The sequence below is a fragment of the Hyposmocoma kahamanoa genome, unplaced genomic scaffold, assembly GCF_003589595.1.
Source record: "Hyposmocoma kahamanoa isolate Upper Pololo Valley unplaced genomic scaffold, ASM358959v1 102, whole genome shotgun sequence".
Classification (NCBI taxonomy): Eukaryota; Metazoa; Arthropoda; class Insecta; order Lepidoptera; family Cosmopterigidae; genus Hyposmocoma; species Hyposmocoma kahamanoa.
The window spans coordinates 16,473,980-16,491,377 of NW_020653337.1; the positions used below are offsets into that span (position 1 = coordinate 16,473,980).

General features: G+C 36.4%; 1 protein-coding gene across 3 annotated transcripts in view; it reads right to left on the minus strand.

Moving 5' to 3' along the window:
- Nucleotides 1–17,398, minus strand: part of LOC113237402 (myosin-VIIa) — a 60,000-nt gene that overhangs the window by 22,600 nt on the left and 20,002 nt on the right. For 2 of the 3 annotated variants that reach the window (XM_026473855.1, XM_026473847.1), the window contains exon 2: nt 9,841–9,889. In XM_026473855.1, coding sequence (XP_026329640.1) covers nt 9,841–9,858 — 18 coding nt within the window. In that variant the 5' untranslated portion in view covers nt 9,859–9,889. The remainder of the gene's footprint in view (nt 1–9,840; nt 9,890–17,398) is intronic. The other variant, XM_026473864.1, reaches the window with a different exon arrangement.

Below are 17,398 nucleotides of genomic sequence, written 5' to 3' on the forward strand. Positions count from 1 at the left end.
AGACAATGGCCGAATTTTATAGAAAGTGGTCGCGTCCTTGTTTGAATAGAGATTATTATCTCTAATTTGCTAGAAAGCTTTAATGTGTAGGTGCGATCGGCAGCTGTGTTGATTTTTAACGCAATTATGGACGTTTAGCACTCTCTTGCACGTTTTTTCGTAACATAAAAAGTATACAACTTCATGTTATTTAAATAAAGCTCATTTTACTTTGTTTTGAAATTATACTATAATCTCAATTGTAGCTGTTATTTATTTAGTACATCTTAAATTTTACGCAACACATGTGTATCAATATCAATATCAGATTTGCAGTCGATCAAATTTTATTAGTTCCCTTTTTATTACCAGTGAATGTATTGGATATTGTTTCTAAGTGAGTTACGTTGTTACTTAATTATACGATGTGGTGGGCACGCTAATTTGTAAATTATTCAATTAAAAAGAGAGCCTCCGGCCATGCGACAGACCCGTTAGACGTTTCATAATTTGATTTCACTTTAAATAATATGAGACATAACTTTTCATAACATGGCATTCTTATTTTTCTTCAGATCATGCTTTGCGGAAAGCTTAATATATTCTTATATCTAGACGGTCTTAAAAAAGTGGGTACAGTACTAGTAAATAGTTCACCGTTTTTTCTAATAAATTTAGCCATTTTTAAAAATACGTACATAGAAGGCAGAGTTTTCTTCCAATGCTATAGAAAATGTTCAATAGCACTATGTAACAGGGTTTCAAAAAGGTTCTGTTTCTGGTATACGTGAGGCGCACTATAAATTTCCGGAATGAATAAGAAAAAATACTATAAATGGTCAGAATTTAATTTATTGTTTCGCAAAATACTCTCCGTTAGCGTTAATGCACTTTTTCATATGAATTAACCAATTTTGAAAACAATAACTCCTCCGTGACAATCTCTGAAACATTTTTCAAACTCTTCGACAGCCTCTTAAGGTGATGAAAATCGTTGACCGCGTAACTGATTCTTAAAATTTGGAAATAAATAATAGTCACAAGGTGCCAGGTTGGGACTGCACGCGGGATGGCTCATAAGGTCAACGTTGTCCACCTTCGTTATAAATCTATGTTTCGTCACCTGTTATCATGTCCCACATCAAATTTGACGCCTCTTCGTTGAATCTGGTAAACATGGCATTGCACCAAGTGTCGCGATCCGTTTTTTGAGCCTCAGTCAAATTGTGTGGGATCCAACGAGAGCACAGCTATTTCACACCCAAATGTTTATGTAGTATTGATTGTATTTGACTCATGCCTATGCCGAAAGATGCCCGAATCTCATGGTATGTCACATGCCTGTCTGTTTTGATCATGCGGCGCACAGCATCGATGTTTTTGTTGTTCACAGCAGTGGACGGGCGACCATCACGAAATTCGTCACTGAGATTCACACGACCGCGTTTCAATTCTGCAAACCAGCTATAAATAATCGTCTTGTATGGTGCTTCATCGTCAAAAGCAGTTTGAAGCGAAACTCCGCTGAGCTGTTAGATTACACTTCAAGCCGTAGAAAATCATACTACTAATGAATGAATACTAATGAATGAATACTAATAAATGAATACTAATGAATACTTTGAAAAAATCGATACCTGTAATAAAGAATAAATTTTACAATTTTTGAAAATCTAATTTCTTTTGTCATGACTCTCGTGTATAGAAAGGAATAGCGATATCCCTGAAACTGTGATTTTTGGCTGTCACAGTGCTATTTACATAGCTGCCTATTTACATAGCAACACAGTGGTGTATACATAATCTCGCAAATCTACACATTTCTAGATACTCCGTCATCAATTTGTAGAATTTACGTTGAAATATACTATTTATTTATTCATTTGACGCACAAAACAGTTTATTCAATGGTACTCCAATCAATATTGCAATTTATGGTTTTAATCTAAACTGCAAACCCTAACATATGTACATACTGCATGATTACTTAGCTCGTAAGCATAATATTATAAAAAGTAAGCATACAGTTTCGTCAACTGATGATGAAATGAGATAAAAATTAAATAATATACAAAAGCTTAAAAACTAGTGAAAATGAAAATATTAAAGATGACTAATGAGAAGACGCGGCGAAGTAATTCTGAATACTGTTACAAAATCTGTAGATGTTGTTGTCAAAAACATCAATGAGAACTCCAGATTTTCGTTATAAGTTAGGCACACTCTCGTCAAGAGATTATAAAAGGAACTACATAATAATATATTGATTTGTAATGTAATGTTCACTTTTTGTCTTTAAATAAAAAGAAACCCGATTTGTACGTTTCCTTAATGGTACGTAAACGACCATAAAACAAATCTTTTGTAGGGAAATAAAGATGTTTTCATGTTTTGAGTTAGAACCAATTACAAAATGATATTGATAACTCAGAAACAAAAATCGTGTTACATGGTCTTTTAAAAATCAGCATAAAGTTAGGTCTTTTTGTACAAAATATTTACGAGTTTTTCAACCCAAGTTAATTTCATGCTGTATAATTCAACTTGAGATTGTTTAATTTAAATATGAATTTCTACATCGTGTCTACTTAATGCCACTGAGCTTGATTTGTAAATTTTTAACAGAGTTATCCAATTTCTTTTATATTGAAGGCTCTACCAACACTGTCCTCCTAAATAGCGTGTAAACTCATACGGAAATATAAATGTAGGAATGAATTTGCTACGGTTGCGTAAACAGATATAATGCAAAAATAACATCTTAGATAACCAATAACAGCGTCCAAAGTGGGACAAGTGATGGCTTTAGTTTCGTCGCCCAGATAATAATAATATTTGTTGCTATTTAAGTACAGCTTATGTTGCTTAGAGATTGTAAGCTGACGGCGAGAATGATCGTCGATGTTCTTTCTCAAACAGAAACAGAGAGATGGAAAAGAAGTGGGAGTGCGCGCAAAGCGTCCATTGCTCGTTTGTCGACTATAGAAAGGCCTATGACAGTGTAGATAGAGAAGCGCTTTACCGGGTACTGACATCTTTTCATATACCCGAGAAACTCGTGACAATGATTAGGGTCGCCACTGGGGTTAGCAAAATGAAAGTTAAGGTGGGAGGAGGGCTTACACAGGAGTTTGAAGTGGTTACTGGTCTGAAGCAATGCTGTTTAACTTGGTTCTCGAACACATCACCCGAAAAGTACTATTGATGGATGGTGGAGTAGAGTTAAACGGACAGCACAAGGTAATAGGGTATGCTGACGATCTGGCACTACTTGGGCAACGCGAGTCAGATGTGGGAAAACTTGCTATGAGGAATTGGAGAGAGTAGGCAAACTGGTTGTTCTCAGAATCAGTCGAGAGAAGAATACTTGCATATGAAGCGGAATAAAGATCTCAATGCGATAAGAAAAGGTCTCCAAGTGAACGGTACGACTTATAAGGGCGTCGACAAATTTAAATACCTGGGATGCACTATTACCGACACAAATAAAAGGTAGGATGAAATCGGCTTTCGCATAGTAAACGCGCTACGATGTACAGCACAGCCTACGATGCACAGCCCTCCACAAAGTGTTGGTGTCCAAGTTACTAAGCAGAACTACAAAGGTTCGTGTCTACAAAACAGTAATTAGGCCAATCTTAATGTATGTGTGAAACATGGTCGCTAACGCTGAAGGAAGAACACAAATTTATTAGTGGCAGAACGGAAGATATTTCGAAGAATTCTGGGACCAATTAAAGAAGAATTTGGATACTGGAGGGCCAGATTCAATAGAGAGATAGAAGAACTAGTGTCTAAGCCGAACATAATCGGGAAAATAAAATTTGCTCGACTTCGCTGGCTAGGACATGTGAAAAGAATGGGAGAGGATCGAACTGCCAAAAGAGCCATAAATACGGGCAACCTACGGGTCACCGCCCAGTGGGACGTTCAAGACATCGTTGGAAGGATGAAGTCGCCAAAGACGTAAAGGAACTAAATGTGTCTGAATGGTCGGAATTGGCACAAGACCGACAGAAATGGCGTACTTTGGTGTCGGAGGGTAAAATCCACTTCGGGTCGCTGAGCCAGCGAAGTAAGTAAGAAAGTTACGCGATTACTCCGACATTTGTGAACCGATTGCGATGATTCTTTTTTATTGGAAAAGGGGTACCTCAGTAGCGGTCCCATTCCAAGAAGAAAATATTCCATCTCTAAGGGTGGCAAATCAGGGAATGATCCTCTTACCAAAAAAAGAGTCATGAAAATCGGTTCACAAATTTTATCGATATTAAAGTTACATTAGATATTATGTATTAGAATTGTAGGTATATATTTTATATTAGAATTATCGCGTAACACACATACAAAAAAGAAAAAATACGTCGATTTGAGAACCTCCTCCTATGTTTGAAATCGGTTAATAAAATAGTTATTATTGTTAAACAAATGCGTTGCGTTTATTTATCGATTTCACTGTAACATAAACAAATAATTACAGTCGAATTGAGAACTCCCTTTTTTGAAGTCAGTCAAAAATAGACCCTGTTTGTGTAGACATATTTTTAAAAATTAAGGTCAAATCATAACTCAAGGCAAATCGAGACAACACTAAGTACGATTTACTAGAAACAAATTACATACCTCAAAATATAAAGAGTTTTCCAAATCCATAACACAAACATGAATATATTTTTTCTTCTGTACATTCAGAATCAATATTAACACATTTTTTGCACTAAACTCAATGTAAAATTACGACAAACTGACTTCAACTGTCAGCTGAGAACTATGAAATAAACAATCGATAACTTTATCACAAAAACTGACCGATGTGAGGTCAATTGGGTAAAATGATTCATTAAATACGTAACTTCGCTATATTACTTTATTAGTTACTTACATAAATCATTAAATACTGCCATCAGTAAATGAATCATTGAAAGAAAGAACACGTAACTAATGAGTTATTACCGGTCCGCCATATTGATTTTGTAAGAGAAACAAACATTCTTGCTACATTACCTGGTTTTGTAGCAAGAATCATTTTTTCCTCTCTCAGTGCTGGTAATTTTACTTGGTTATGTACGCGTAACAAGGGAATTCTTTAAAGATTGTTATTTTAGTCGTTAATAAAACAATTAAACAACGTTTTCGACAATTGAACGTTCTATATTATAGGTACTATTTATTGGTTCATTAGCAGTAAATCTCCTAGTGAAAGAGTTCGTCCAGGGAAGTACTGCCACTTTACATTACCTTCAAGCAGTAATATGAGCATTACTGCTACGCGAGGGTAAGGGTGCTGGTGAAATTACGGGCGCATGAGATTTGTCAACTTATGTGTCAGGGTGATTGACAGGCGAAGTAACCGTGTTCCTCAGATCTATCTTCTTGCATGATTATGATCTTGCAATTTCAACTCTGAGTGGCAGTTATTATGATATCAAGTGACGGGATTCAATAAGGAAGGGACATTAATTAATAACTTTTGTAACTATAGTGAAAAATAAAGTGGTTCGCATTAATATTAGACATAACTGGTTGATGACTTTACCACCTCAGTCAACTATGGCCATGGGACCTACGAAGGGCCCGAATCGTTGGTTTGTTTGAAAAACAAATGTACGCGATTTAAATCCGGAAAAATAGTCTCATTTCTTACTATAGATATCTTAGGTTTTATCTCGATTAGGCATCAATTTAGTCTTAAAATTAAATGTATTTTTGTGTACCTATGATTACGTCATCGGTGTGCCATCGATTCGCCATAGAAGAGCAGTATAGCAAAAAAATGCAATGTCAGTTGTATAATAACTCGATGGCTAGCTACTACTGATACTCGCCACTGATACTCCATCGACACCACCGAGATGGTTACTTATCAGTAGATCAAAATGACATTTTCCAGAAATAACGTTTGCTCAAATTTTTATAACCTCGAAAGTAATTTTGAGAGGAAAATGTTTTTTTCGTTTCAACCTAACTTAACTCAACCTAACCGGACCTAATCGTGTCTTTGCGATAAATATCCAACATAACCAGAAAGAACAACGGTTTCGTTATAATTCGGTTTTCGGTGTAATGACAATTCGAACAAACGTTATTTCGGAAAAAATATCGAGTTTGTGATAGGTTACCATCCGGGATGATTTAAAATTAGCACCCTACCCTAAATTAATTTTGCGAATATTTTAATTAAACTCAAGTCTTTCCGAAAAATTTGCACTAAGCAGAGTATCACGTCTTCGAAATAGAAACTATAAATTCAACTTCAACCATCAAATGACGATCCGGTGTATACATAGATGTAGCTTATCATTTAATACACTTTCACCCAAAGTTTATGCAACTTAATTTATTACAAAGAGAAAGTATTCAAAAATAATTATTGTATGATAAGTTGTTGTATAGATTATGATATTATTAATCAGATGTCATTAGGAACAACTAAGTAGGTATGTATAGGTATAAGTTTTCTAAATATTTTTTTTTAATTTCTCATTGTACGTATCTACGATTTTAGTTCGTTACATTTCCCGCTTTTGGAATAAATTTTGTCATCAATTACGTCTAGAGATATGAATTTATGTTATGCGTTTCTAAACTATTTATAGGTAGTTATGGCCATTTTGAATTAAACATATTTCGTTTACATTTTCTCGATATAATTAAATCCCAATGGCCTTTGATTATTGACATTTCTCGTTTTATTTCACAATGTAAAGTATTTATCTACAAGTTTAGTGTTGTTATGTGGGGTAAAAATTTAATTAAATGTAGCAAATGATAACCGGATTTGATATACACTTCCGGGCGCATAATTCGAACCGCCACGCATTTTCAATATTAAGTGCCCTAAGCTTAAACAATGTTTTATTGATCAAAAAGTATTATGCAATTTTGAAACTAGTATACTAAACGTCGTTTCCAGAAGTCCTTATTGGGAATTTGGATTTGCAAAACCGGGGGAAAACGTTTTCTTTGATGATAACACTATTTTTGTGTTCTAGTCCTTTACGACAAAAATGCGAGGTGGCTCGAATTATGTGTCTGGGAGATATTTAAGTTTTAATTGGAGTATTTGTAAAAATGTTTTATTCCTTATTCCAAGCTCATTAAAGCTTATTCCAAGTCTGTGCAAGTATTGCCATTGCACTTACTCTCTCTTTCTCTCTCTTTCTCTTTGTCTCTCTGTCTCTATTTTATTACGATATTTTGGGACATAGAGTCCAAGTTGTTAAAAACATTTAAAATCGATGTAAACATAGTCGCAACTGATCGCAGTCGCATTTATAATACTGACTCCTAACGTGACATAGTCTAAGGTAATACAAAAGTAATACATACGTTCTACTATTTCAAGTGTTGGTCTACATAAAAGGAAATGTTGACCATTAAGAAGTGAATTGGACTCTCCTACGCAGTCTTTAATCGTTTTACGATCTATTGTGCGACGGCGCACTCTCCTTCTCATTTTGGATAGTTTGCCCGCAATATTAATGTTTAACTAGATATCAAGTTTTCGTGGTTTTAGTTTCATGTGTATATTTCTACATATACTGTACAGCGTCTTCAAGGAGTCGTGAATTAGATGAGACGATAATAAAGAAATAAGAGAAAAGCAAAATTTACTTCTATATAGGAACAAAGTCGGTGCAAGTTCGCCGATGTAAACATGTTAGTGTGCACGACTCTAGGAACTCTTCACTGATAAAATAAGACTTAATGACAATTTCTTGTCTGTGTTTATTTTTTAATATCATGATAGAGTCAATTCAAACTACAGAATCTAAGTTATGCGTATACATGTATTCTTGAACACAAATATAGTCGCCTAAGGGATTTGAAGATTTAATTCATATTAACGTCTAAAGTAGGTTACATGTGTATAGGTTCGTTTGTATGTATGTATGGAAGAGGTGAACGGCCTCTCGCTGTGGACGCTAGTCTGGAATGTGCTATTGCCAAACGCATTAATTGGAATTTACTGGAAAATCCATTGCGGAACACACTTTCAGCTCTGAGCTATAGCGCTAATTACCTACTCTTTTTACATTGTAAAATTCTCTGCGATTTGTTGATTTGGGGTTTTTCGTTGTTGAGGACCGCTTGCCATTAGGATTGCGTATGAAGGGACTAGGTACATATCATTGTTTCGGACAAAAAAATAGTTCTTTTGCAATATTTTCTTTTCAGAAAAATTTATAGAGACTGGTATCACATCAATGTGGTATCACAAGTACATTTACTCAAATATTTTGTATGCCCGTAAAAATATACATAATTTCATTAAGAAAGAATATATTCACAATATGAACCTTAGAACTAAGTCCAAACTCATGACACTACGATTTCGTTTAACTAAGATTATTTTATGGCGAACTGAATACGTTTTTACAATAAGATTTCGGAACATAGGTATATTAAGATTATAATTTTCTCAGTTTGAAACTTACATTAAAAGTATTTTTAATTAAAGTCATATTACGAAATTGAACGTTACTTGTTAGAGATAAAGATGTATGGAAAGACTACATGTTTCCACACAAATTTGATTCAAAGCGCATTATTTAGCATTTCAGTTTATGTGAAGAGACCAACCCCTAGACTTTTATATGCTCTTTTGCTCAGGGAAGAAACAAGTCCGAGACAACGAAAAAAGTACCATAATTTCACGGATGTTCGAGACACGGAGATACGAAAATAACGAAATTTTAAAGATTGCTTGAATAACACCTCATCTCCGCCCCTATTTAGTTCTTATCTCTGTATCTCTTACATTCCGTTAATTATTTTTTTTTTATATCTTAATGAGCCTTGAACTTGGTAGCAGAATAGTCATATAATGATCAAATTATGCAGACATAATGTTGCCTGGGCGAGAGTGTGAAACAGGTTGTCTTTGCTTACGCTTTTGAAAGTTTTCGACATACTACACCACTTAGGGAGCCCACTTCCGTATGGGTTATAATGAATTGGCAATTTTTAAGTTGGGTTCATATGTCAGTTGGTATTAAAAATATGTTACATCGCTTTTCTTGATGTTTCTATTATTATAATGTCCAAATCGAAATAAACAACATCAAAAATCCTGATCACAAAATTACCTTTTGTTTGGGCTGTATAACAACAATCGTCACAATCGTTTACTCTGTCGATTGGTGTACATGTCTTTAACGTATGTTAGCAAAGGCGGGCAAGCTTACTTTGTTGCTAGCAGTCGATATAGTTACATGTGATGAACTGTGATCGCCGATCTTTGACTCGTAATACAAAAAATAAAGAATTAGCCTAAAATTCTGCAATACGTACGATTGAAATCGAGTACTGTATCTAATGGAAAACGTTAAATGTTGCTTTTGGTGAATGTTCAATAAACAAAACAAAAGTGGCACAAATGTTAGGGCACGAAAGAATTCGAGTACCCAGAATGTCTCGAGACTTTGACAACCGATGAGACATCAAAAAGGTGAAAGAAATGGTTATAGGCAATCGCCGAATCACTGTCACGAAGGTTGTTGATATGCTTGGAAAATCATTTGGCTCATGCTAAACAATTTTAGATAATATAAAGATAAAATTGTCGAAGTAACTAAACACCATACCGAAAATTGCGTTCTAGAGATGCTGCGAGGATTGAAGAAAGCACGGACACAGTTGTATTATATCTGAGGGGAATACTTTGAGGAGGCAATAGTGTAGATCAATGAATAAACAAAGATTTTTTTGAGAAAATCTTTTAAAGGTAAATTTCTTTTTAAAGTTTTTTTCCACCCCTTATAGTTAAAAAAAAGGAAGGGATTTGTTATGAAACCTAATACAACATAATAAATTGATAAGAAATATTATCGATGAATATAATTATAAGATTATGCTTACCCTGGTAACTATCACCATGATGACGGCGGCATGTGGTCACCGGATCGACCTGAAACAATAGATTTATTTATAATGCAAATATTCATTTTCAAATTACCAAATATTTTCGTAAGCCCATCACTACACTAGCTTTGGCTTGAGGTAAACTTAAAAGAAACTTAATGACTTATAAGATTTGTTTTATCCTAACCTACCTAAGTGGAGTAAAGATCTAGCATAGGTACTCCAAGCGTTGAGATGGGTACAGCACGTCTTATTATTTCGTTAACAGATAAGGAGCCACCATACTTGTCAACGCGGAATCGCCTGGAGGCGATCATTTTTCACCTCACTTGTCGCATTAAAACGATTCACCGTCAACGCAGCCGTTCAGCCATCATCTCGGATCGGGATATGATAAATGTTGTATTTCCAAATTCGGAGTTGTTCGTTTGATTACGCGGCAATACTTCGACGCGTGGACATGGCCGTTCGAGTGTCGACGCCGCCGATCAATCGCCATCAGTTGAGTACGGACGCAATCGGAAATTCGCGGGAAACAAATTCGTTGCCGACGTGTGTCGCACGAACCGATGCGATGCTTTTTCTCTCTTGTTACAAGAACATAAATTTCTGTCTGGCTTAATGGGATTCCGTGATGAGGGTGGCGACTCCCTTAATTAACGAAATCGTAAACGGACTTATTTGTTTATACTATGTAGTTGTCAGTATGCACTAGTATATGTTCCACATGCGATTTTTAATCTGTATATGTATTGTTTCTACCGTGTGTAATTTGAATACTAGTACGTTGCATCACTGGTCAAGTGTTATAATCGTAGATGTTCAGTTATAACAATGGCGTAGTATAGTAAAATTAGTAGTAAACCAACTTTGTGATTTCCATATCAATCAATTATACTGCTTAGTGGAGTCTCAATGGAATTGCAGTGATCAATGGTTTTAAGAAAGTTAGCATACTTGGAGCCCTGTTGTCATGGAATTTTGCATACTACGTAGTATGCAAATATAGTGAGTGAATATTTATTTGTAATCTGTTAATAAAGTAACGATTAAAAAACAATAAATCGTGTATAATATTAATAAAATATTTAATTTCGGACACAATCCATAGCTTGTTAGTATTACAACTTATAATAGAATGTTAGTATTTTATAAGTACAGTGGCGGTAAACATCGTGTTATCGCTGGAATAAGTGAAGCTGCATCTAGCGGCGTGGTCAAGATTCGGTTGGTGCTGGCGAGGAGACGGATGAGCGCGGAGGCACACCATTTCCTCATTATAGCGTAAAAGTCATCCGTGCGCGCCTCCGCGAACATTCCTGACGCACTACGACGCCACGGCAGCCCCATCAGAAACCTGAAGGCGTTATTATTCCGGACACGTAGGTCACTATAAATCCGCTACGTATACTTGACCCATAGGTTGCATGTATAAAAGAATGTGCAGTAAGCTTTGAAAAGTACTTTTCACAGCTTTAGAACATCGTGCGAACCTACGGACCAACATGTTGCTACGGACAGCCTGCAACTTTCGTTCCCTCATAATGGCGCTAACAACCGGCTAAACTAAAAATCGACGTTACACAATTTTAAATTTAAATTTGTGATTAATAATTATAAAGTTAGATAATAGATGATTATGATCGTAAGATTATAATATAATATAACGGTTAGTTGGAAGAAATCCCTTTATGGGATGAGCTCGCCTTCGTACCTAATATTTTAAATTGTTTTTCTAAAGTTTGTAATTTACTTTATTGTACGGACAACGGCACATCAGACTACACATTTTTGTTCGAAAATCGCCTCCAGTGCAACGGAACCAGATACGTCAATGTATAGCTTGATGTGCTGGCGTGTGTACAATAAAGTGTTTAAATAAATAATTAAATAAGATTTGCAAATCGTAAGCATAATGAGAAGCGCTATTTCTCTATAACACCCAATGCTATTATTGCATACTTGCTACTTCACACGCCACGATATATCAAAGGATAACAACAACAAGTAGTGGTTCGCTATTGAGTTATATGCGTAAAAATAATGTATTACAATCTCTGTTATTGTAATAATGACCACCTCTATTTAATTGTAATAAAACGTAAATTTTCTGTGCCTTGAATGGTAGTTAAAATAGAGTCATCTTTATTTTAATGTTTTTTTTTTTGTAATATCAAGCGACGAGACGAACAAGTCGTGCGCCTGATAGTAAGCTACACGTCTATCCATAACAGTTGCAGTGCCACTCAGAACTTTAAATCGCAAATATCTGAGGGGTACTGCCACTGCGCTCGTCACCCTGAGACATAAGTTGACAAAGTCCCATGTGCTTGTAATTTCACCAGCACCCTTACTCTACAAAACCGGAACACAGTAATGCTGAACTTACTGCTTGGCGGCAGAAATAGGTAAGGTGGCAGTACTACCTTTGACGAACTCTTTCACAAGGCGCTCTACTGCTACAAAATTTGCTTAAAAATAATGCATTACACTCTCTGGTATTGTAATAACGACCACCTCTACTTAATTGTAATAAAGTCATAAATCTGCCGTGTCTTGAATGGAAGTAAAATAGAGTCGTCTCTATTTTAACGTATCCAATAAATAAATGCAACTGGGATCGGTACAAACATTTGACTAATTGTTGTTTAGAATAAAGATGAACCATCATTACCTCTAGGCTGTGGGTCAATAATGCTTTCATAACATGCAATCGTCGGCAATTCGTCAAAGTATCGTAATCCCTGTCTTGAGTTTCCTTTCTATGTAAACTAGATTTACATATAGCATGTACATGCAATAACGCTAATGTCGATAGTTCGAATTCTTATTAATGGCCTTTATAAAAAATAAACTTAATGTTTTAATTTGTTTACAAAGTAATCGTGTAAACAACTTAAAACATTTTTGTAAACTTTATCAGCAACACTTTTAGTTAGTAATAGATTATTAATAGGCACAAATTACTTAAATATCATATAATGCTTTTTATGTTAGTAAATTGAACGTATGTATTGTGTGGATACAGTTCGCTTTATGACGAACCTAAAAATGCTACTTGGAACATTCAACAACATTATATTTTATATGGTAAATAAGCTGCCTGCATCAAATTTAACCCGGCCAATTTGAATTGGATGCCGCGCCCCAGAGGCAACCGAGAGAAGTGGCAGAAGGTGGCCTACACCGATATGATTGAGGATGGCTAGAAAGAAGAAGAGGAAGGTGGTATGTAAATTTAGAAAAAGTCCATGCGTTAAGAATTCCATTATGTTCGAAAATCCATGTAAATACACACTTCTCAGGAATATTTCGTACTTTCTTTATAAAACAATAAAGTGTAAGTATATTTTTACACATTAATGTTAAGTAGTACTTTTCCCTCAGCAGCATGCGCATGCCCAGCTGTTTCGCAAACCATTGTTGTATTTTATTAGGGCATTGTTTCGCCGCGCGCGCCGCAGCGCAGGTGAGCGGCCAGATGAAGGTCGCATTTGGTTTTTCAAAACAAGTCCCACACATTGTGAGATTAATCTGCTATTTCGATTAGACAGTTAGTATTATAACTATATACTTACATTCCAACACCGTATTGATTATCTATTCTGAATTACTTCATTTTTACAGGCTCACCATTGGGCCAGTAGGCCTAGTACGATAGGCCGCGACTAGCGCGAAAGCGACAAAGAGCGAGATACTGCTATTCTCGCATAGAGAATAACAATAACAACTCTCGCGCAAGTCGCGCCCTGTCGCGCTTGCTCTACTAGCAGAGTGATCAGCTCGTAGTGCTACTGATCTGTGACCACTGTGACATAATGTTGAGTTAGACACTTTTTGCTGATACAGTATACTCAATTCTACACCCAAAACAAAATAACACTCCAAACCAAGACTAGCTTTTTTATCTCTACCATTTGTATCATCATTTTTTCGTAGGTTCTTCTGAATAATGGCGATAATGAGAGTGGAAATGCTTCGATAAAAGAACATATAAGGTTGTTTTTAGACTAGCCTGGTTTTTATAGATTTATGCCGTAGAATCCGAAATGTTGAAATGAATGAACTTCGACTGAACAAAGAACGTAAACGCACTGATAGATTGCGATCTAGCAACACTGGCGAAATGGTATCGTAGTTCCGTACGTTTTGATGTGAGGTAGGCGCGGAGAAATTCATTGCACAATGTTATTTAAGCATTCGACTTTTAGGAATAAAATATACTCTCTGGCCATTGTGCATCATTTCTGTTCCCTTTATTTATCACATTTATTAAATAATAACATTTTTTTAAATATTTTTCTCATCGTACACAAAAGGCAACTCCAATGCATTCATTTTACATTCTGGCAACACTATGTCCCCTCTCACCCGCCCATCGCTAGTTCAAAAACAGACTTCACGAGTTTAAAAATTTGAGGCAACCAGTGTACGCGAGTGATATTTAAAATACCTACTACTACTACTAATATTCTCTCTTTCAATACTAATATAACCCGCTTAAAATCATATTTGCAATCCAAAAAGTGTAGACATTGTAGTGAGTCAAAAACAAAACTGTGCCACTAAAATCAACTCTTGCTGGAAGTACAAGGTAATTCCTGCCCCCTCCACTCTCTTACTCTAAAATAAGCTCATAGTCCCTTGACGTATTGATTACGGAACATGAAAGAAAAAATTTAATTGAAATATTTCTAATAACAAACTCATTTTTTCGTTGAACGTAGAGAAAAATGAAAATTTTTTCGGAGTGATTTTCAGTGAGCTAAGTCAATCGTGTTTCGGGCCCCATAACACATGAGTTTTTTCTTTACTCATGTGTCCATAATTCACTACCGGTATCTTCTGTTTTCACTATCAATTAATAAAACAAATTGAATTCCTATTTTTACCGGTTACCCTGTACTGTGGTCGAAATACGACAAAACGTCTGTTTTGGCTTACACTTCACGATATCAGCGACGCCGACGCCACGCTATTTGATATTTCACATTGCTACTATTTGTACGTTTTGTTCGATTCAAAACATCCTACAAGTCCTGCAACATACCGACGCATCCGGTTACGGAACGAATGAAGCCAGTATATTTACCTACATTTGTTTTCGCAGGAACGCAAATTGTTTGTCGAAACAAAAGAGTAACAAATTCCGATTGCATCGGTGCGTAGCCGCGTGCGCAACAGCGCGGGCGACTGCACGCAGGTGCAAAGAGGCATTGTTTATGAAGCTACGTTGTTATTAAGTTCAAAAGTTCAAGAGAATGACCAAGATTTTTTTTAATACTCGTATGTACTCGACCAACGCTGCTGTTTCGGTTTTTGTGTTTAGCTCTAGTAGGTAATTTTCAGGTTAGATTTCTCTACCACATTTCGGATATTCTAGAATATTATCATGAAGTATTATTTAATATTCGAGTGTAGTAGCCTAATGGTTTGACCTACCGCCTCTCAACCAGAGGCCGTGGGTTCGAATCCGAGCTGGCACCTCTGAGATTGTAGGAATTTAAGTGCGAAATTTATTTGAAATTACCATGAGCTTTTCAGGGAAGGGAAACAAGAATTATGAAACTTGCACGTCGAAGAAGGTTCACAACCCTCAGAGAACGTGTGAAGTCCCCAACCCGTATTGGAAATGCTGACCCAATTTTGGCTTTTCTGAAATGACTGCGTGCCCAACAGTGGTACGTATAAATAGGTTGATGATGATGAAATAAGTTGCTAAGATGACATTGGGATGATAACATTACGTCAAACAATATATTTCATCTAATTATCCCAAAGTTTCGTTCTCTAATTTCTCGTTGGTACTAATAATTCCCATGGTAATTTTAGTAAGGCAACATCATTTGTAATTGAATAAACGAATATGTCGTCACTGCCATTTCACCGAGAGTCAACTGCCGTTGAAACTAGATTTTAACAGAAAGCAAATGAGTTTAATTACAATGACATTTATGTAACTTGTTCATTAAAGAAACACTATATTTTTTTCTTATTTGTAATAAATAATTTATGGTGCCATGAAGTACGTTCATCGTCCATAAAGACAGTCTTAAAACAGTTAAGTAAGCCAACGATCTGGATCTGTGCAGATGTTTGTCGAAGCACGCTCGCTCGTGACAACGTGCGATCGTAAAGGCTTAAGGGCCTTGTCTCACTAGCAGTTTTTGAACGGTGATTGCTATAATGGCCAGTATTTGTCACCAACTAATATATACCAACCAGTTAAAGTTTAACCGTACAACGAATCGAGTAGAGTATTGCATTCCTTTATCTTACGCATCAGAAAGGAGGAAGCAAAGCGCTTAGTGCGAATGGAGTGTTCCGGATCTTCTAGTCGACCTAAGGAGGAACGGTGAGGGTGGAACTAAATTGAAAACACTCCTCGAAATATATCCGATGGAAATATATTTGACCGAAGGATAAGAGGAAGTAAGGCAACTGCCGCCTGTGCGGCGCATAAATGCCTATGCTTCACTCGGAGCGTAGGGTTGTTACAAAGTTATTTTAGTCGTACCTACAGGTTGAAAACGTAATTTGAAAAAAATAACGTGTTCATCACAGTATTCTCGTGCTATATTGAAATAAAGTTTGTTAAGTGCAGTGGGCACTTGCATATTGGTATTTTATACCAGAGTCGCGGATTGTTATCTTCATCACCATCATCATTATCACCATCTGCTTACACGCATCCACTGCTGGACATAAGCCTCAACTTGAGCACGCCAACTCTCCCTGTCTTGTGCCGCCCGCATCCAGTCGCTACCAGCCATCTTTCTCAGGTCGTCCGTCCATCTTGCCACAGGACATCCCACACTATGTTTTCCTTGACGTGGTCGCCATTCCAGAAAAAGTCTACTTCATCGGCGCTCAACCCTGCAGATATGTCCGGCCCACTGCCACTTATGCTTATTGATTATGCGAGCTATTTCGGTCAATTTAGTTATCTGATGTATGACCTCGTTAGAGATTCGGTCCATCAGAGAAATCCCAAGCATTGCTCGCTCCATCGCACGCTGAGCGACCTTGAATTTGTGGATGAGGCTGTTGTTGACGTCCACGTCTCGGCTGCAAGGACGTAACTGGTAGAACGCACTGGTTAAAGCCTTCTATTAATTATGGAAAATAATTATGAAATAGAAATGAAATGCTAAAACAATTCTGAATTTGAGGAACCTTAGTCAAATTACCATAAACACAACAATAAACACGTCTACTATTTGATGTCATTTTTTAAACACCGAAATAGCCCTTCAATTCTATTAAAGGCATGTGTGACGACACGCGCAATACACCGCGAGTGTACCACGAGATTATTGGTATCTCCATTATGGCATTATGATTATGGAATAGAAACGAATGCTGGAAAACTCTGAATACAATAAACACGTCTACTGTAAACACTGTGCGAACACTTCGATTCAAAAATGAATGGCGTTTGCAACCCGCGCTTTGCAATTCGAGTACAACGCCAGATTATGCGAATGTGTGCGACCATACACGGCGCGCGACTGGCGTGCACACATACAAGCATAGCTGCTACGTTCGTACGGAG